At 34.9% G+C, this 23,377-nt stretch overlaps 1 protein-coding gene across 2 annotated transcripts in view; it reads right to left on the bottom strand.

The window, feature by feature from the left end:
- LOC145672826 (eEF1A lysine and N-terminal methyltransferase homolog) overlaps positions 1 to 22,965 on the bottom strand; it is a 98,292-nt gene extending 75,327 nt beyond the window's left edge. Inside the window, exon 1 of one of the 2 annotated variants that reach the window (XM_081741984.1) lies at positions 22,662 to 22,965. In XM_081741984.1, the coding sequence (XP_081598110.1) occupies positions 22,662 to 22,753 (92 nt within the window). In that variant the 5' untranslated portion in view covers positions 22,754 to 22,965. The remainder of the gene's footprint in view (positions 1 to 22,661) is intronic. The other variant, XM_081741977.1, reaches the window with a different exon arrangement.
- Between the last annotated feature and the right edge of the window lie 412 nt (positions 22,966 to 23,377).

The following is a 23,377-nucleotide window of genomic DNA, read 5'->3' as shown; positions in this document are numbered from 1 at the left end:
CGAGGACATTGCTAATGCTGTGCGCGAACAGGTGACCCGATTCACACAAGATGCGGCAAATGATGAGACGGATGGTATTCAGCGTCTCCCATATCGTTGGCAGCGTGTGGTACAAGTAGCAGGGGACTACTTTAAGGGTCTTTAGGCCCAGGTTTGTCATGTCAACTGTATGCGTACTGTGTTGTCCTTCTTTTGCTCCGTGAAGGCCATACTACCGTGTGTTGTCATTCTTTTGCCCTGTATACAACCGTAATAAATTAGTGTGTTACGATATTTCAGTGTTATTCATTGTCCACACATGTAGTTAACACCTTGTTCTTTCGTCTGTATATGTCACATTTTCCAACCGGACTGGTATCTTCAAGAAAAAAAAAATAGTTGCCATGATTTTTGCCCCAGTGTGTGTGTGTGTTCGAATAAAGTGTAGAGATGCAAGGGCTTGTAAAAACTGAAGCTTTTATCTACGGCTTTTTTGTCCGGGAAAGTTTCGGCTACTTTATGATCTTTTCAACTTTAGTGAAGAAATAACAGTAAGTTCCCCCTTTTCTTTCTCAATATCACACGAAAAAACATTTAATAACTCAATTCTGAAGAAAGAAAAAACATGAGAAGCTCAATAATCAAAGATAATCAGTACTTGACAGGAAAGAAAAAGGGCAAATCGATGGACGCAATAGGTTTTATACTTCGAACGAATTGTTTGTGAAGTTATTAGAGTAATTGTCCACGCGAGTAACGTTCCACATAAATGCGGAACAAATTTATCTATCTACCCAAGTTTCCCATATAATACGTAAGAAAGAACAAATTACATTAGGTTTTAATAGAATATCTGAAGCTCACGATAGTAGAGATGCAAGGGCTCGGAAAAAAACCGGCTTTTTTGGAAAAAAACTCGTTTTTTTCTGCTTTGCTTTTTTGCTTGGGAAATTTTGGGCTTTTTTCAAAATTCTGCTTTAAATCGATAAAGCAGACTTTGTTTCGCTTCTCTATAACACAGAAAGTGTTGATGCCGATAATAATATAAAACCTCGAAAGTAAACCATGAATTTCGAAAAGATATTTTAAACAATTTTACTTCAACATTTTTACATTATGAATTCCAAAGGATTAACCAATGTATATAATAAACACATTTTAACCTCCTATATACAAAAGTAAGCAGAATTGGCAAGAACCATGGTTGTTTCTGAAAATGCCGAAAACCCGTTTTGGGGGGCAGTTTAAACCAGGCTTTTTTGGGGTTTAAACCAGGTTTTTTGATTTAGATATTTTGCTTTATGTATTTGTATTACATATTCACAGAAATAAGTTGGTTTCGCCTTGGTGTTATTATTCAACAACGGGGTTATGCTGGAAGAGGTCCCATAAGCTTAAAGAAGTCCGGTCAGTAAATTTCTTAAATTGAGAAACTCCCGCCCTAGCCATCGGGAAAATCCCGTCATTCTTTTAAATGTAAAACAATAACGGGAAAATCCTGTAAAATTTAATTTGCATGTAAAATTTAAAGGTCAACGTATTATAATCAGTACGCTAAAACTGAGTGACACACAATCATAGTCAACGTCTTGCGAATAAAATCAGAAAAATAAACACACTGCTGAACAAGACTGCACTTATTTAATATAAAAACACATTTACACGTGACGTTTCGATCTTCTATCCAAGATCCTCATCAGACGTGAGAAACGTCACGTGTAAATGTGTTTTTATATTAAATAAGTGCAGTCTTGTTCAGCAGTGTGTTTATTTTTCTAGAACTGAGGTATTAAATTACAAATTTAGTATGTTGGTATCATTGAAAGTCCAATCCAAGCTAATGTTGGAAGCTAAGTAGGCAATCGATAAATTTTACCAATTTTAATCAATATATTTAAGCAACCTTCGCTTCTTTATAAAACAACAGGCATGCAGAAATATATAATTTGGTTTCGTTTTGTATGTTTAGGCTTAACATCCTTACGTAATACCGAGGTTATCAAGGAGAAGACTTTCGCTTAAAGTGACATCCGAAAGAGTACTTGGCTTACACATGAAAGAAGGGTTGTGGTTCGACCGACAATTGAACATGGGACACCTTGATTAAAAGGTGAAAAGGAAATAAGACTAATGCAGATGGTTTGACATGTGAAACGTCACCATGAAGTTCACACGATTTGCATTTTTGTTCTTTTAATTTTTTTAGTTTAAACCGGTTATTAAAAAAAAAACAGCTGGTGTAAACGAGCCAACCCTAAGAGTAAAAACTTCTTTCAAAAAATACACAAATAACTAGCAAAATTGTATGTAGTATTTTTACTTCAAAATATTCCATACCCTCTTTTTGAAACAAAATAAAATTAAAATAAAACATAAGAGAAATACTTAGATTTGTATGATACAATTAAAGGCTGCACATGGTTCTGTATATTCTTGAAATTCTACAGTCAAGTTTTTTATAACCACCATCAAGGGCCCCATCAGGGGGGTTAAGGGGGCGCTTGCCCCCCCTAGAGGAAAATGTACTTCAGAATATTGAAAATCCAATAGGATTTTTACATTAGTTACAGCAAAATTTGAAACTATTTTTGAAACGTCGCTTATACTTCCCCTCCTCGGAAACCACAACATGGGCGCCCTTGACCACCATCACGGTTTACCCAGTCCTCAAGTTTTCTGAATTTTTAACAAGAGGGATTCAACATATCATTACGGAACAAAACAAAAAAAAAAAAAAAAAAAAAACTACGGAATATATTTAAGTTAAGCTAAATACAACTGCACAACAAACGTGACTGAGTGGTTGGCTTTTGCGCTTCTATCGGGAAGTCCGGGATTCAACCCAGCATTCGACCATTCTGACAAAGCCTTCCTTTATTCCATCTGAGAATGTAGAAATAGTGCGTGTACTGGCCGACTAGGAGTGTAGGAGTTGGCCGACTTCCTTTCTTATTGTTTTTAAATCGTTATTATTACTAATTACCAGCAGTGACGGTTTTGCGAAGGTTAGAGGATCGGTCTTTCGAACTGAAGCCTGTTCTCCAAAGTTGTGGAATGTCTAAAACGAACGAAATATCTATTAGTTATGCCTTTACTCATAAACTTTAAGCTCCCGTCAAATAAAAGTTACGAATGTTTAGAAAAACTAAACATTAGTAGTAAGAAAACCTCTCCCAAAACACTTTTTTTAATTCGCCACTGATTCTCAGTATAAAATGATCTTCAAGGTTGTATCCGGAAGATTATTGCTAAACATATAAACGAAACGAAATATTAGTTATGCCTGTACTCATAAACTTCAAGCACCTCACAAATAAAATTAGGACTTTTTAGAAAATGAAACAATCAGAGAACCCCCCCCCCCCCAAAGTACTTTTCTAAATCCGCTATTGATTATTTGTATAAATTGGTATTCAAGGTTGTATCTGGAAAATTATTGCTAAATCATTGCACAACTACAGTATAACAGAAATGTGCAAATACGGTTTGACGGACATATTGAAAAACGTATGCTTTGACGGATATATAGAAAAACGTAAGTTTAACTTTCGTGCTAGAAGCTGGAGTACTAAGCTCTTAGAAATGAAACATATAACAAAATACTTTGGTTTGAGTAATATTTACCTGTACCTTGGGCAGAAAGTACTCATACATGTGCACTATACTTAGTAGAATGTTCATTTCATATTAACAAAAGAAGAATGTTTTTAATATATGTAAGTGATTATTATGGGATAGTTGTTGATATGGACATGTTTTATGGTTACCTAGTCAGTGAGTTTGTGTACTTAACAGTTTTAAGAAAAGGATATTATAAGTTATATCAAATAATAAACCAGTTTAGCACCGTTTATAGACGTTGTCTTTTTTATTAAAAAGGTGAGATTAATGGTACATAATTATCAAAGCTAATATTTTCATGCCAAAGAAATACTACCACTTCGAATTTTTTATCTCAGCAAACGAACCAGGTTTACGACTATCATTTTGATAAGTCGTTGTAAAAATTTTGGTTTACCTCACCCAGGACTTTGTAAATTCAATTCCCGAAGAAGAGTAAGGTTGAATTTACTTTTATACTACAGTTAATGAATACGAACTTAACCATATTGCGAAGTGGTAAAGTAATCATAAGAAAAATGGACAACGAAACAATGCAGCAGGAATCAAATACTAGTGACAAAGGTGAAACTAGTGTAACACCAGGATTGACATCGGAGGATCGAATCTTGTTAGCTTTACAGCGACAAATGATGCAGATGTCTACCGAGATAAAGCAGACCATGGAACAGAAGTTCAACGAATCTAACACGACCATGGAACAGAAGTTCAACGAAGCTAACAAACAAAATGAAGAATTAAGTAGACGAATGGAACAGAAGTTTGACGAAGCTAACAAGACCATGGAACAGAAGTTCAACGAATCTAACAAGACCATGGAACAGAAGATAGAACTGAGGTTTGACGAAGCTAACAAGCAATATGAAGAATTAAGTAGACGGATAGAACGGATAGAACAGAAATCAGATGAAACGAAACAGACAATTGTCCAGGTGGTGAACGACATATCCTCACAGTTCGAGGAAAAGTTAAAAAGGATATCCGATGATTGTCAAGAAAAGCACAATCACCAAAACCAAGAAATTAGTGCTGTAAAAAAAGATTTAGAAGTAATAGAATCTTCCATTAAACAGCAAAAGATCCAGGTCAGCAACAATTCTAATAACATACGTGTAAATACACAGTTGTTAGCTACTATTCAGGAAGAGATTAGAACGTTACAGGCTAAAGACAACATTTACCGTAATAACTTGGGTAGTGATCGCTTTGAGTTGCCCCACTCACCAGAGATGAACTCGCCTTCGCCGGGGTCTGATGAGGATATTATACTAGAAGAAAGTTGTCCGAAGAGTACTGATGAGCGAAACGTAGATGGTGCGACGACACAGCACGTCATGGATAGGAACTATCACTTAACAAGAACAAGGCATGAGAAAAAGAAGGTAAAATTAAGTGTTAAGATGAGTGAAATTCGAGCTATGAGCAAATTCAGTGGTAAGTGTAATGAGAATGCTACTTCTTTCTTAGAGAAATTCCAAGACGAATGCAATATAATGTGTATCGATCGATCACAATATATGAAATTAATACCCCATGTATTACTCCCACCTTGTTCCTTATGGTTTAAAGCAATACGTGATCACATTAGTACATATGAGGAATTCAAAGCGGCATTGATCGCAAATTATGAAAATGACTTTTTGCTGGCAAATAGAGATGCCACCCTGAGAAATCAACACTTCAATCCTCGATTGCATAAATCTGTTGTAGAGTTTGTTGTAAATGTCTACAACGAATTAAAGGTTGTTAATCCTTTGCAATCGGAATCGAGAATAATAGCATCGATTCGAAATTTGCTTCCATTTAAATTGCAACAGATCTTATTTTCCACACAGTGTATGAGTTTCAGCCATTTATTGATGCTTGTCCAATGCTACGAAACTCAATACCATGCCCTGAATCCACAATCAGGAATGGGTAAAAATAAGAATAATTCAGATCATTTGGTGCCAGTTCGGAATTTAAATATCCGAAGTGTGAATAATACGGAACCTAACCTAAGCCGAGTATACTCTAGCAATCAAAGTGAGCAAAATAGACAAGGTTATGTAGGGAATCCGCCTAACCTAATTAATCGTAGCAATTCATATGTTAGACCATATAGTCAAAATAGGTTTAAAAATAGACGTAATGTATGGCGAAATTCTAGAAATACAGCGAACTATGTGGATAGACGTAATTGGAGATCAAGAGATGGCACTTCATATCAAAATCAAAATCACGATGAAAGACATGTACAACATAATGTAGAACCTAATCATGATTGTGCGGTACAATGCACTTTATTAGATTCATATGCAAGTACGAATGTAACATGATTACCGTCAATGAAATTAGGTTAAACCCATATTAGTTATAGATTCTTGTGAATTTTCATTTTAAAGTTTATGTGTTAATATCAATAATGAAAACGATTCTTAAAAATACTTGAAATGCTTAAATAGAGTTTTAAGTAGACTGGAAAATTGATTTTCAAATGATTTTTATTCTTTCTTGTTCATGTGAAGAATCATAATTCGATTCATAAATGATTAAAAGCAAAGATTATTTATATTAGATTGATTTGTGTTGAAAACTTAATTGTCAAAGATTATGTTAAGAATAAGATCCATTCTATAAAACTAATTATTCAACGACTACCTTGAATGAAATTCTTCTTTATTATAACATCTTAGTGCTACGATGTATACCTTTAAATTCAACATCTGACTTATTTGTTATTTAATGCGCCCTTAAAGATTAATATTATTTGTAACCCACGTTTGTCCTTTACATTCTTTGAAATCGTACCTTTCATCGATTAATTAAATAAGCGACGATATTTTTAATAAGAAAATATATTAATAATATAATGGATAATAATGAAATAAATATAATTAATGTAATTAAAGATAAATATTGATGAAATGAAAGATTTGTTATGAATGTATTTATATATATGTATATGTGAAATGTAATGAATAGATACACAAGGTGCGATCAAAATATGATGGACATATGTAATGTAAGAACACTAATGTAAACGGACCAGTGGTTCTTGAAGATAAAAGCCAAGCCAATTCATGACTTTTTATTCAGTCCCTTTGTCGAGCGACATTTTTATATAACAAAATACTTTGGTTTGAGTAATATTTACCTGTACCTTGGGCAGAAAGTACTCATACATGTGCACTATACTTAGTAGAATGTTCATTTCATATTAACAAAAGAAGAATGTTTTTAATATATGTAAGTGATTATTATGGGATAGTTGTTGATATGGACATGTTTTATGGTTACCTAGTCAGTGAGTTTGTGTACTTAACAGTTTTAAGAAAAGGATATTATAAGTTATATCAAATAATAAACCAGTTTAGCACCGTTTATAGACGTTGTCTTTTTTATTAAAAAGGTGAGATTAATGGTACATAATTATCAAAGCTAATATTTTCATGCCAAAGAAATACTACCACTTCGAATTTTTTATCTCAGCAAACGAACCAGGTTTACGACTATCATTTTTATAAGTCGTTGTAAACACGGATGACAAACTAAAATGATCTAGAGAAGGAAAAAAAATGTCGATAACTCAAAAGTTAAAATAAAGTTAAATAACCTGTAAAATTGCCCTCAAATACTACATTCTTCATGTTAGCTTTAATTCGTAAAATATGTGCTCCATCCATCTTGATGGTGAATTACAGAGCTAAATATGGCATTCAGGTCGTGGAAATCTTATCTAACTATAGAATATACTACAAGAAAGCTATTTGGATAGAAAAATCATGAAAATGAAAAAAGCCAAAATTTCCAAAATTCTCGTTTTTTTTCCAAAAAAGCCGGCTTTTTATGTGAAAAAAACCATCGATTCAAAAAAGCCGGCTTTTTTGCATCTCTACACGATAGTGTTTTTCGAACGGAAAACGAGAGTAAGCCAAATTCTATGCCAAAACAAAAATTGGTTCATATCTATTTCTTGGTTTGATACTTTTTTCTTCTTCTTTTTGTTTGTCAGTTTGAGTTTGACATCTGATTTGTCTGACATCTTGTATCTTTGATTTTTTTTTACCCAAGTTCAAGTACGAAACAACACTTGGTTTCTCAAGTAGCATATCGATATTTAAGAAACACAAGCAAATTTTAAATGAGTTCTACTCACTAATTGGATGTAAGGAACTCATTGATATTAAACTATTGACAAGGAAATGTTCATATGAAGTTCAAAAAGTCATGACATTTCAAGCATCTGATGAAAGGCAATCAAAAGTTTACTTGAAATATCGGTGCACTTTTGAAGATTGTTGTTACTCTTGGGAATACTTCCAAGTCACTAGTTCAACTTAACTTAGTTTCGATTCTTACAATTCCATTAAAGAAGACTCCATACACACATATATTTCTGATAAAACTAGAAATAGAATCAAGAGAGTTCAACACATGGAGTGGATTTTACATCAAGGGGACCAAAGCTTAAGGAACTTTTTTCACATCTAAAAGTTCCTTAAGTTCACGTGTTAGTTCGAAGTAGCAGTGAAAATGACAAATCATTTGTGTACTTAGAACTTCTATAGTTATTACCTACTATTCACTGAGATATTGTTTTTTAATACTTAGTTCTTTCAGCTTGTTACCGGCAAACATACTGTACCTATAAATTTTTCATTACAACTGAAGCCGTAATAAGTGACAAACAAGAACGTTACAGCATTTAAAGCTAATAAGTGACTGAAACAAGAACGTTACAACATTTAAAGCTATTATATTTGCTGCACATTATCAATGGTGGCATGGTTTATGAATTTTGTTTACAAACGTTACAGGTAGGCTTAACCAACCACGAGACATGATTAGAAACAGCAGTGTGTGTTTGGGTTTATATATGTAAAAGCCGCGGACGAAGGTAAAAGTTCCCATTGAAAATTTCGGCAGTAATAAATACCTAAACGCATTCCCGAGTTAAACAAATAATTAGAATTATGGTCAGTTCAGTCCCTTAGAAAACATCAAAAATAGCTTTACAGAGTATCGAACATCGAAAGCTCTGCAGGCTTTTAATAACGTTTTCCGAGTCAGTGTAAGTCAGCAATGACGCAGTGAAAGCTGAAGCGCAAGGACGAAGACAATAATTCCTGATAATTCAGCAGTATATACATACCGAACTCAGACGATGCAGACTAAATACCGAACTGTCCTCATCTGTGACAAAGGCATAGTGTTAGTGGTTATTATTATATATTCCTTTGTGGTAGGGAAATGTACATACGTATATAATGTCTCTGAATAGCTGGCAACACGCCAGAAATACAACGTCGACATATAAATTATATAATTTGTTGAAAGTGGATTTGTATGTTAAGCGAATATTGAAATACATTCAATACTGTATATATGAATCCACCAGCTTACGTAATATATTTTAATATTTACTTACCATATATCTATTTTGAACAATTATGATTAAACACAGGTAAAACAGACTAATTTCGAACTGTCCTCATCTGTTGCAAAGGCATAGCCATCAGTATTCTGAGTTTTGGAACTATCCATACAAATTTATTGTAATCTATATATATATAAATAAAAGTCACTACGATTGTGACTAGGTACCGCTTGAACCACGAGACAGAACTCGAGCACATTTTCAACATAGATGAGCTTCGGGCCTGGGATGTTTTTTTTATCATTTCACTTTGATATCTGCTTAAAGTTAGTCTATTTCTACGCTGTTACTCACGCTTTCTCATGTAGATACTAATATCTGATTACGTTGGGATTAAATAATAGATGACTTCGGCACTTTTCTATGTAACAGACCACTGTAGTCTTCGTTACAGACAGTTTGATCTTAAGTTGTTTACGCATTTACCAACTTCAACACGTCATAATTTAGTAATACCGCGTCCTTTTCCTCTAATGTTTTATCCACACTCCAATTTCGATATTTTGTTAGTATTTCGAGTTGTTGTGTACCCTCTTGTAATTTATTAATACTGTTTTATTTTTCATAGCATTATTGTGAATTTGCCATAAATATGTATTTATGGCAAATTCACAATAAATACTTAATCTAAGGTGCCTTCCATTTCAACTCAGACAAAAAATAAATAAATAAATAAAACTAAAAATAAAAATGTACCATCACCATCTCAAAGTGTTGAAACTTTTTTCTATAGCAACTAGATATGTTTTTAAGAGACTCATATTTTTTTGTTTTGTAGAAAAAAATTTTCCCGCTAAGTAATGTGCCATCAAAGACGGAGTACAATTTATGAATTGTAGAAGACATGGAAAATGGTCAACTTCGGAGCCTCACCATTCAGCTATGGAGACAGGTAGAGTTATAATTCTTGTTGTGGTATGTACATAAGGATATAAATAAACTATATATTATTATAGTTTTGTTTGCGCATGCGTACCTTTTTGTACATAAATTAACAAATGAATATCAGTTTATCTGAAAAGTCGAAGTTTGCGAATTTTTTTCGAGCACTTCCGGTTCGAATTTGAAAATTCTGTTTTCACGGTTGGTGAGACCTAGTTACCCGCTTCCCCCCAAAAAAATTTTTGTATTTCTTCTGTGTGCAACTGTTTCGTCGCAAAAAAAAAAAAAAAAAAAAAAAAAAAAAAAAAAAAAAAAACGAGAAATTGTAAAATTTTCAAAAATCGCCATTTCTCGAAAACACCTTTTTTTAAAATTCTGAAATTTTTTCAGATGGTTCAACTTTACATGAATAATAAACACACCAAATACCATTCTTGACCAATGCTTCATGAATTAACTACAGCCTTTAGAAGTTAGCAAAGTTTCGTTAACTTTGATGTCACAGTTGACAACACTGGAAACAATCAAAGTGCAACAATTTGATGATGTTTGTGATTCACATTCATTAAATAACAAACAAAAGTTGTTTCCTGACTGTTTTTTATTATTTTGATCAAAAATGCTCTCTGAAATAGTAAAATGAGCCTCTCCCTACTCATTCGTTTTCTTAAACCGAAGTACCTTGAGATGGAAATTACGATTACGAAACACACAAATTTTAAGTTCACTTACTTAAAACGGTCTTCGGAAACAAAATATCAGATTTTTTTTTCTTTCACATGAACCAATCATTTGCTTGCTTGGTGTCTTCTTCGCTAACAGCATGTAACCGTTTAGATGCTCCAATAGGTGTTGGTGCACTTATAACTCGTAGCACATTGCCGATAGTCACAAAACACTTATTTTCACTTCTCTTATGCTCTTCTGGAAACCTGTACCCTGCTGAAGGTCCATGTGGAACCATAAACAGCACTTCAAATTCACGTAATTCATGATTTATTCATAATGTTTCTCCTACCCACCACTGGTTATCAAATATGCATGTAACAAAAGTTCCTTTTTGCAGACTTCTTAAATCTACTCTTTGAATTGCAGAAGCTCGATTTTGGGGGAAGCATGAAGTTAGTTCATGGTGACCCGTTACTGCCATAAAAACTTCGCCATTTTCCGAAAGCCAAAGGTGACTTCGTTGAATACCAGTTATCGGTCACGCACTTTCTCATTCTTTCATTTTTTTAGTTCCAGGCAAGAAAACGAGAGTAATACCCGGAGTTTGTACTTACACTATACTCACGAATTTTTCTGCAGTTTTAATAATGTGTATCTGTTTTTGCCTAAAATTATGCCGCGTTGCCACATTCTTTACAACCCCCCGCATACAGCCGCAGACTCTTGCATTGCCGGTTTCACTGAAAAACCACTGCTTTATCGGACCTGTCTGCATCTCGAACATCTGAAAGCGATTTTTAAAGTGGGATGCAGCACCATCAGAAGTCACGGACACGGTTTGGGAAATTGTAGACACTTATACTCACGTATTCGAACCTTTTTCTATAACTTATATTTTCGCTTTTCTTCGAGTATTTTTAGAATCTTGTCTATGGCTATGAGTACATGAGCCGAATCATGTGTTTTGTCGTCGCTTATTACAACAAAACTGTCAGTTGTTTCATAATAATATATCACTGCCGTAAAGATGGAAATTTGCTCGTTTTTCCGGTGATAACTCTGAATTTCACTTTGCACAATAACAGTCCAGTTTTCAGCGAAGTCCACGTGGAGTAAAATAGAATTTTTATCTTGAAATTTTACACGATGCCTTTCGGCAGCAATCAATTCTTTTTGGATTTTCTTGATGTAGTCATGAATTACAATTCTTACAGTTAAACCAGCAACGTACTATACGAAAACAGAAAAGTGGCACTTCCTTTTTTTTCTAACGAGATCGTTGTTTTCCCATATGGCATACGTAACACTTTCATTTTCATCAGGATCAATAATTAAAGACTCCACACTTATTCCATCCACTCCAGGACATTCACCACATTCTTGAAGAAGACAGCTGTCATTTTCTACGGATCATACTACTAAAGAAAATAGGTCACTCATGACAGCTTCAATACAGGCTGCACCTTTGATTTGTTGCAACGCAGTAGCAACTAACTTAAAATTTGCACGACACACACACACACACTTCCCTCGCAGGCTGCGGACAGATCCACTTTGGTCGAATACTATAAAATTTCGAGTGACCCACTTTTATGCTCGGATTGTTCTGTTTAAAAAGTCCGTAAATTTCTTTGATGGAATGTTTAAGAAAACATTTCGATTTTTTAACATTTTGTCTATTTTCGATCACTGTAATGACATCGCACTTATTGGGACTTTGTCTGGAGCATTCCAAATCATCACTGAGGTTAGAGATCAGGCTTTTTATAGATCATCAGAATTGATTGGATGGCCGTTATAAGTAAACTTAAAATTTGTGTATTTCGTAATCATAATTTCCACCAGATTACTTCGGTTTAACAAAACGGACAAGTAGGGGGGGGGGGCTCATTTTACTATTTCAGAGAGCATTTTTAATCAAAATAATAAAGCACAGCCAGGAAAAACTTGAGTTCTTCATTTAATGAATGCGAATCACAAACATAATCAAATTGTTGCACTTTCATTGTTTCCAGTGTTGCCAACTGATATCAAAGTTAACGAAAGTTTCCTAATTTCAGAAGGATGTAGTTAATTCATGAAGCATTGGTCGAGAATGATATTTGGTGTGTTTATTATTCATGTAAAGTTGAACCATCTGACAAAATTTCAGAATTTTAAAAAATGGTGTTTTCCAGAAAATGGCGATTTTTGAAAATTTTACAATTTCTCGAATTTTTTGCGACAAAACGGTTGCACACAGAATCGATACAAATTTTTTTGGGGGGAAGCGGGTAACTAGGTCTTACCAACCGTGAAAACAGAATTTTCAAATTCGAACCGGAAGTGCTCGAAAAAAATTCGCAAACTTCGACCTATTAGATAAATTGACGTTCACTTGTTAATTTATGTACAAAAGATACGCATGTGCAAACCAAACTATAATAAAATATAGTTTATTTATATCTAGAGATGCAAGGGATCGGAAAAAACCGGCTTTTTGGAAAAAAACTCGGTTTTTTCTGCTTCGCTTTTTTGCTTGGGAAATTTTGAGCTTTTTTGAAAATTTTGCTTTAAACTGATAAAGCGCACTTTGTTTTGCTTCTCTACAACAAAAAAAAACTGGTTTAATTAGTGGTTGATGCAAATAATAATATGAAACCTCGAAATTAAATCATGAATTACAAAAAGATTTTTTTTTTCTAATTCTTAACATATTTACATTATGAATTCCAAAGGATTACAATATATGTAATAATATTTTAACCTCTTATATACAATAAGTACTTAAAAATTGATACACAAATAACTACCAAAATTTTATGTAGCATTTTATGTAGCTACATAAGATTTTTTTTTAAAATTCTTAACATATTTACATTGTGAATTCCAAAGGATTAACCAATATATGTAATAATATTTTAACCTCTTATATACAATAAGTACTTAAAAAATGATACACAAATAACTACCAAAATTTTATGTAGCATTTTTACTTCAAAATATCACAACCCTCGTTTTGAAGCAAAATAAAGAAAAACATGAGAGAAATCTGCACATCAAGAGCTTCGTTTCGGGTGGTTCTGTATATTCTTGAAATTTTTCAGTTAAGTTTTAATTTTCATATACATTGTACGAATATTTCGAACAAATTTTTCACTGATTGATCACATACGTAATAATCTGTTACCACCTATCAGGTGCTTCGGATCTGCAAAATCGGTAAAGCTCCAAATTCTGTAATGCACTGACTGTTCCTTAAGCTTGTTCAGGATCGAGAAAGTATCGATTTTTTCTGTTCATGGATCATATACGTAATAGACGGTTCATCTGAGCGTATGGTTTCCTAGGCTGTAGAATATATAACCACCATCACGGTTTACCCAGTCCTGAAGGTTTCTGAATTTTTAACAAGAAAATTCAACATATCGTTACGAAACTTTTATTCATTTATTTATTTTATTTTATTTTTACAAAAAAGAAAAACTATGGAATATATTTAAAAAGAGTGAAAGAATCAGTCACTTCTCCGGTTCACAAGAAAGACGAAAAAAATTGATTGTAATAATTATCGAGGCATTTCTCTTAACATTCTATTAATAAGATTGACCCCATACGCAGATGAAATCACTGGAGATTGTCAGTGTGGATTTAGTCGAAATCGACCAGATATTTACCATTCGACAAATACTCGAAAAGAAATGGGAATATATTACCCAGTACATCAACTGTTTATTTATTTTAGAAAGGCTTACAACTCGGTTAGGAGGGAAACATTGTACAACATTATTACAGAATTTGGAATACCGAAAAAGCTAGATTTATTAAGTGTTTAAATGAATCCCAGAATAAAGTCCGAGTAGAAAAATGCGAGCTTCCACGTCGAGATTGACCTGAAACAAGGATATGCGTTATCGCAGTTATTATTCAGCTTTGTTCCGGAGTGCGCTATAAGAAAAATAAAAGATAGGAACCAGGGCCTAGAGTTGACTGGTATTCACCAGGTTATGGTGTATGCTAATGATGTAAATCTCATAGAAGAACAATCGAAAGAAATGCAGAGGCCTTATTAAACGCTTGCAGGGACATGAGTAAATGCAGATAAATCAAAATACAATGAAATTCACAAGGATCGTAATACGGCAAATTATGAATGCGTTAAATATCAATTGATACTTTCGACACAGTGAATACTTTCAAATATCTTGGATCAGTATTACCAGACCAAATCATACCCACAAAGAAATTAAATGTCGACTGAAATCAGGAAATTCAATGTTATTATTCAGTTCCAGCTTAAAATATATAAAATGATAATCATGCCTGTTATGCTTTATGGTTATGAAACATGGTCGCTTACGCTGAGGGAAGAACGCAGACTGAAATTATTTGAGAATACAATTCTGAGACGAATATTTGGACCCAAGAGGAACGGGAATGGGGAATGGCGGAAACTTCATAAGGAACAAATACATAATTTATACGGTTTACCAAACATCGTTAGAGTCATCAAGTCTAGGAGGCTCAGGTGGGCAGGTCATGTAGCCAGAATGGAAGAAAGTAGGAACGCTTTCAAAGTTTTAACTGGAAATCCAATCGGGAAACGTCCATTAGGAAAACCTAGGCCCAGATGGGAGGACAATATTAAGATGGATCTAGCAGAAATAGGAATACAGAATAGAAACTGGATTGAATTGGATAAAAGGGATACGGACAAAATCTCGCGGCCGAAACCTCGCCGGGCCAAAAACTCACCGCCCAAAATCTCGCGTTACCAAAACCACGCCTGCTCAAAACCTCGCGGACCAAAATCTCGCTTGGCCAAAACCTTGCGGAATGAAACCTTTCCTTAAAATTTACCCAATGAGTTTGTTAATATGCAATTCTATATTATTATTATTATTATTATTATTATTATTACTAATAACAATAATAATAAAAAGAAGATGATGATACAAAATATCGTGAGCGTGGGCTTTCTTGGGTTATTCCCGTTTCCTCCTACTTTCTTCGTTGCATCATTTCCTTCATCCTGATCATCTACGTCTGCTTTAACCTACAAAACATAATCGAGGGATGTAAAAATTCAGATATTATTTCATACTTTCATAAATATTATTAGATTTTGTTAAAATTTCCTAAGGTCAGCGTCAAAGTGAAGTAAAAACCATCCCAGGTTTAAACCCCATATTCTTGAAATTTTTCAGTTAAGTTTTAATTTTCATATACATTGTACGAATATTTGGACATATATGTTGCAAATTTGATCGAGACCAATCGAGTGGTTCAAGAGTTATTAAGTCACAAACGCAGCCACTTTCATTTTTATGTATTTCTATATGTCTCCACCTTTCCCTCCCTCTTCCCGTCAAAGTGGAATGATAAAAACCATCCCAGGGTTTAACTTAATCTGTGTGGCAAATTAGATCGAGATTGGTCTCGTGGTTCAAGAGTTATTAAATTTTATTTATATATAAATATATCACCCTCTTCTTCGTTGTGCCGCCAAAATGAAATTTTAAAATACATCCCAGGCACAAACCTCATCTATATTGAAAATTTCATCGAGATCGGTCGAGTGGCTCAAGAGATATAATGTCAAAAAATTAGTCATTTTCATTTTTATATAGGATAGATTTTCAAAGCACGCGTTAGAATTTTTCTTCTCATTATTTAAAATGCAATTATGTGTTATTGCAAAATATATACAAACAGCAATAGAGCATTCAACATCGAAGAAATCGTCGTGACGACGTTTTATACTGACGACATTTCCTCCACGCGAGATTACGTCCTGCGTAGTTTAGACCAGGCGAGATTCTGTGTCCCGAGATCAGGACCGCGAGGTTTTGGCCAGGCGAGATTTTGGGACGCGAGGTTTTGGCCGGCGAGATTTTCGCCAGCGGGTTTTAGATAGGCGAGGTTTCGGCCCGGCGAGATTTTGTACCCAAACCTGGATAAGGACAGAAGTCAATGGAGAGCTTTTGTCCTAGAGAGAAAGAGAGAGAGAGAGAATACATTTAAGTTAAGCACAACTGCACAACAAACATGAGTGAGTGGTTAGCTTTCGCGCTTCTATCGTGAAGTCTGGGATTCCACCTCGCATTGGACCATGTTGACGAAAGTTTTTCTTAATTTCATCTGTGAATGTAGAGATAGTGCGTGTATTGTGAGTCCTGGCCGACTTCCTTCCTAATCGTTTTTAAATCTTTGTTATTACTAATTACCAGCAGTGATGGATTTGCGAAGAGGGTGAGGGTGGGGATATCTTTCGGATTGAAGCCTCTACCCCGAAATTATGGAATTTCTAAAACAAACTAAACATTAGTTTTGCCTTTACTCATAAACTTCAAGCTATCCTCAAATAAAAAATTAGGAATTTTTAGAAAAACTAAGCATTAATAAGAAAAGCCCCTCCCAAAATACTTTTCTAAATCCGCCACTGATTATCAGTATAAAATGGTCTTCAAGGTTGTATCTGGAAGATTATAGCTGAATATACAAACGAAACGAAATATTTGTTATGCCTGTACTCAAAAACCAAACATTATTCAGAAAAACCCCTCCCAAATATTTTTCTAAATCCGATACGGATTATTTCTATCAAATGGTATTCAAGCTTGTGTCAGGAAGATTATTGTTAAATCATTGCACAGCTACAGTATAACGGAAATGTGGATGTACGCTTTTACGAATATATTGAAAAACGTTCGCTCTGACGGATATATTAAGAAACATAAGTTTAATTATGTGCTAGAAGCTAGAGTACTAAGCTCTAAGAAGTGAAACACGGATGACTAAAAAGAAATGATCTAGAGAAAAAAAAAATGTCGATAATTCAGAAGTTAAAATCAAGTTAAATAGCTTCTAAAATTGCCCTCAAATACTACGTATTTCATTTTTACTTTAATTCATAAACCATGTGCTCCATCCATCATGATGGTGAATTCCAGAGCGAAATATGGCATTCAGGTCATGGAATCTTACTTAACTTTAGAGTATGCTATAAAAAAGCTATTTAAACAGAAAAATCATGAAAATGAAAAAAGCCAAAATTTCCAAAATTCTCGTTTTCCAAAAAAGCCGGCTTTTTATGTGCAAAAAACCATCAAATCAAAAAAGCCGGCTTTTTTGCATCTCTATTTATATCCCTATGTACATACCACAACAAGAATTATAACTCTACCTGTCTCCATAGCCGAATGGTGAGCCTACGAAGTGGACCATTTTCCATGTCTTCTACAATTCATAAATCGTACTACCCGTCTTTGATGGCCCATTACTTGGCGGGAAATTTTTTTTCGACAAAACAAAAAATATAGGTCTCTTAAAAACATGTCTAGTTGCTATAAAAAAAGTTTCAACAATATCTGAGATGGTGATGGTACAATTTTATATATATATATATATATATATATATATATATATATATATATATTTTTTTTTTTTTTTTTTTTTTTTTTTTTTTTTTTTTTTTTGCCTGAGTTGAAATGGAAGGCACCACAGATGGAAGTTATCAAACAGAAGGATATCATAAATAATAAGCCGATATTTGGAGTGCTTCACTTGTGGGACATTACAAACTTATTCTATCACATCCTTTCTATTTTTATAACGTTTGCTTGCAAAGCATAATTTATTTCGCGGCTCACTTAAAAGTGTGGAAGCTTTACTTAGTGTAGGCAAGCGAGAAACATAGGGACAGAGTGCAATTTCGAATCATTGCCCGTCAGTACACCATAGTACCTGCAGAAAAGTAGCCTGTCGGAGTATATAGGGACTGCAGACCAAATGAGGGCAGTAAGTTAGGTTAGAGAACCATTTTTCTTTGACTGTTCTTTGTTCAAATGATTCTCTAATACGTTCTGGACTCTTAGCACCCTAGCGAATGTCCAAACAATTGCGCAAAGATTTATAATATGCGTACAAACTGATGTAGTTTTGGACATATGCCACGAAAACGGCTATGCAAAGACACAAATCAACTTATGTTAGGTGATAACTACAAGCGGGAAAGTTCTAGAACACAGCCCCCCCCCCCCATATAGGTTAGTAGCTAGGTTGGTTCTTTTCTGTACTAACATTAAATATTTGATTTACCTAGTATTGCCGAGCGAGCATTAGTGAGTGAAGGCGGGTTAGAGCCCCGCAGGGCACGTTGTTTCCTGCCTTTATTACTGCTAAATGGGAAGGGGGACTTGTGTTCTAGAACCTTGCCACTAAAAGCGATAAAGCTATCTAACCGAATCACGAAAGGAGTGCATCAGCAGAAACGCGCAGGAGTGCGTACGTAAGAAGCATGGCGTTAGCAACGGAGGATATGCGCATAAACAATGATAGTGCACAAAACATTAGATATCGCATAAAATCACATAGGTTAAAGAGCACTTGTAATGGTTTTCACACAGAAACATGAAATACAGGTTTTCTAGATCTACAGAAATACTACACCAGTGGAAGTTAGTGTTACACAGTCGTCTTTGATGTGTAGTCCTACTACAGTATTTGTAATATTCCTCACTAGTAACATTACACCATAACATAAAATACTCGTTTCCTACATTGTGCAAAAATGCTCCGACAGTAAAAATATCAAGCACGCAAGTAAACAGTTAACCAGTAAATAACATGTTATGGAACTTATGAAGCGACTATAGTATATTGACGGAAGTTAAAATTATGACCTTCAAATAAAATATTGATGCTAAACTTTATAACATACGCTCCAGCTGCACATCGATACATAGGGCCGTTTTAAAAGGGTATAGTAGAGTACGGCTGGGAGGTAAGAAGAATAGTCCGTCATAAAAATGGTAAGTTTACGGTTAAAATGAGTTTACGGATAAAAAGCAAGGCGTAAAATTTCCGGTCCGGGCGAACAGTGTTCAGTAGGAATGGTTTCTGTCTAAACTCACAGGGCTGCGCAATTTCTGTTTCGCACAAAAATAATTGTCACTGAATGAGATAAAACACTGCATGTAAAGTCTTCACAACCTTGTAATTCGCCCCTCCTTTTTCACCCTCAATCAAAATAGTCTGCCTCTTCAAGAATGATACAGCAGAGTGGGGGGGGGGGGAGCTCTTATAATTTGTACGAGAGATATATTGGCGACCACCATTTTTGGATTGGCAAGTGTCTTACTTGGAAATTTTGCGCCCTGTAAGAAAAGGCCTGTGTAGAATATTAAATTCCATTGTTGGAGGAATTTTTCACAATGTAGAAAGCCAGTATTTCAACATTATAAGTATGAAACAATTATAAGAGGTATGCTAGGATTAAAATAAATGAGTGCATATCAAAGACGACTGATTAACATACTAATTTCCACTGCCGGAATATTTCCGGACGCTGTAGAAAAAAGTATATATTATGTTTGTATGTATAGAGTCACAAATGTGAAACCATTACAAGTGCTCTTGGGATTTTACGTGACATCAGATGTTTTCTTGCATTATCTTGGTTTATACATATATTCTTCGTCGCTGAAGTGCTTGCTCTCTGTGGACGCACGCCCACGCGGATTCCCTATGCCACGCTGCTGATCTCACTTGGTTAGATAGCATTCATACGTCACAACGCGTACTTATACCAGTAAGGGAAAGTACTCGTAAAATGAATGTGCACACATGAATGCAACTTCTATCCTAAGAAACAACTCCTAAGACACCGCGAGCAAATTCCGCGATGAAATAATTGCATATAATAGAACAGGTAGTGGGATAACACGTACGCAATTTCCAGGCCGCATCACGCATATTAACAATCTGTACGCAATCATTTGGGCAAGTGTAGGTGTAATGGCAGTTCAGAACGTATTACGGAATCACTTAAAGCAAATAAAGTTTAGCGGAAGGGCTTGAACTATTCTTAATCTGCTCCTTAGTGAATTAAGTGCTGTATCGCCGGACCAAAGCTAGGATTTAAATTGTTCCCTAGTTAGGTTTGGATTCACAATATTTTCTTACCTATATTTAAATTTTAAGGGAGGAAGAAAAGTTAAATTGAAGTGTTATAACGAAAACTATTTGCATATTAAACTTTCAAGTCGATCGGCGAAACTTTCTATTTACTTGATTTTCTAGTTGATTTTTTTAAACAAATTGATTGTTATAAATATTTTTTTTTGTAATAAAGTTGTTATAATTGAATGGTATTGTCTTATTATTTCTGGTTTTATATATATATATATTCTCATATCATTTAATCTGAATAATAATTTTACTGAGCCATTGAGAGGGTGATAATCCTACTGATTTATTATTAACAAGGTAAGAGTTCAATAGATTTGAGATAAGCTGATCGTGAACCAGTTACTTGGAATGACCTCTGCCCAAAGCGCCTTATTAAGGAAGGTTGAGTAAGTTTGTTTATAATTTTTTTCTACTCTCCGGCATCTTTATGGGCGCGTTACAAATATGAAGGTCAGGGAAACAGCTGATGTTAAGAAAGCGGTTGTTGTAGGCTGTTTTTGATGTTGTAAGCGGCACTGTATGTGGAGGCTGAAGGTACTATTTGGCGGAAATACACTTATGATTTGGTGTTGGGTAAGGAAGTGTGAAAATGCTACGTATATGTCAAGATTGTGACATACCGTGTTTGAGTTTCATAGAATTATACAAACGAGCGTCAGTTGTTGAAATTGTGTGAAAGACACGCTGTACTGTTTACTAGTATGAAACGATGACAAATGCTATTGAAATTCGTATCATTGCCAAAACCCACGTTTTCTCTACCCTCGCTTACGCGCCTGCCCCTTTCGTACGCACCCTCAAGCTATCGTGCTGACCAACCTACTTCGCCGTACTTGTCTCAACATTCATGATTTTAGTGGCCACCTAACACCGGCTGGTTTAGTTTTTGCATTGTAGTTTTCATGTTATACATCCGGACATCGTATTTATTCGCAAATAGTAATTTTCCATTCCAAACTAAAAGTTTACTCGCTCCTGTTTTGAAGGGAACTGACTTGTAACCAAACCTGACGTACCTTAATGTAGCGTAGCGTAATGTAACGTAATCTAACCAAAAGTAGTACATTTGGGTACTTTTTTTCGGTCGATAAATTTTACAAGACAGCTCCAGCTGCGCATCAATAAGTAGGGCTCTAAAAAAGTTGAGTAGGGTATTACTGCTGTATCGTCGGACCAATTTGAAAACCAAAAAAGTACCAAAATGTACTGCATTCGGTTATATTTGATTGGATTACATTACGTTAGATTACGTTACTAGGCGTGTAGTTTTACTATACGGATCCATCACAATATTATTATTAGTAGTAGTAGTACTAGTATTAGTAGGGAGAGGAGGAACGTGTTAGAAGACCCGCAGAGTTAGTTGGGTTCTGTTCTCGACATGAAATGGGCAAATTAAAGACTTGCCCAAATTTTTCGTGCCCCTTTTACAATCTATGGATCCATATAGTAAAACACAAGTGTACCTCTCCGCGAAATAGTCCATCAACCTCCACATACAGTGCCGCTTATAACATCAAAACAACCAAAAAACACAACCATTTTCTTAAATTTTACTATTACCCTAACCTGACTTTCACTCACTCTTCCTCACAAACTGAAATAAATTCTCCAATTGACCTGGTAAATTTCCTAAAATTTGTCCGGCGATACAGCAGTTAAACCTAGAGTAGGTAAGATATAAGTAGGGTAGGGGTTAGGAACGGGTTAGCTTAAGATTAATTAAGTTTTGATCCATTTTCATAAAATTATTAGTGTAATTTCTCGTTTCTGAGTGAGTATACCTCCTGGAGCGGGCGTTGTAAAGTTAACCCTTTTCGGTTTTCGTGTAGTCCGGCGATACAGCACAAATGCGGGGAAGGTTCTAGAACACAGGTCCTCTTATATAGATTAATAACTAAGTTGGTTCTTTTCTGTACCAAAGTTAAAAATTTAATTCATATAGTATTGCCGAGCGAGCGCGAGCGAATGAAGGCGGGTTAGAGCCCCGCAGAGCACGTTATTTTCTGTCTTTATTACAGCTAAGTGGGAAGGGGGACCTGTGTTCTAGAACCGTGCCATAAATGCCTTATGTCAGTGTAAAAATACAAATTAGAGCGGGTATTTAAAGTTCGCCCAAAATTGAATTTGCAAATCTCACCATTCGAAACTCTTTGCTCCTCTTTTTAGGAAAAACTTATTCCAATACTCCTCTTGACTGAAATCTGTGTGTGCTTTGGGCAAAAGATTCATTGTTTACATTTCTCAGCATTTACGTTCGTAGTACATACACTCAAAACACAAATAGGGTTCACTAAATTATCTGATTCTTCTCAGCAATTCGATTTCCGTTCAAAGTTGCCCGTCTCTTTGTTTTGATGCTCCAGAAAACAGATGTCCAATGAGCAAGCCAAGCAGTAAGATGTGGACCTATAGTGGCCGCGACGACTCGTGAGCCTGAGTTTTACACGAATTAGTGTTGTGTCGATCATGAACGATTCGATCATGATGAACGAATCATGTCGTGAATCAAATGAATTATGATTCTTTCCACAAATGAATCAATTCTTCTAATGAATTATTTGTACTTTTAACTGAATTGCTTGCCGTGATCGAAATTAATTGTGAATCACAAACTGCCAGCTTGTATGAGAGAGTTGGTAGAGTTGCTTCTGCAAATGCGCTTGCAGTTTACAGGGAGTGAAAAAAGAAAAAAAAAACATATGCTCCCTTTTTTCTTCCTGCTTTCGTAGATACGTGTGCGTGTTTTTTTGGAACCGCGCCAAGGTTGGACAACGACAAGCCTGGACACTTTTTGTGTCCAAGCTTGTCGTTGGCCAACCTTGTCGTCAGCGACCCAAAATGAGATATGTCAAA

The sequence above is a fragment of the Thermobia domestica genome, chromosome 2 (assembly GCF_964235325.1).
Source record: "Thermobia domestica chromosome 2, izTheDome1.hap1.1, whole genome shotgun sequence".
NCBI classification, from domain to species: domain Eukaryota; kingdom Metazoa; phylum Arthropoda; class Insecta; order Zygentoma; family Lepismatidae; genus Thermobia; species Thermobia domestica.
Note: the sequence above shows the minus strand (reverse complement) of the source record. Positions and strands in the feature narration are given on the sequence as shown.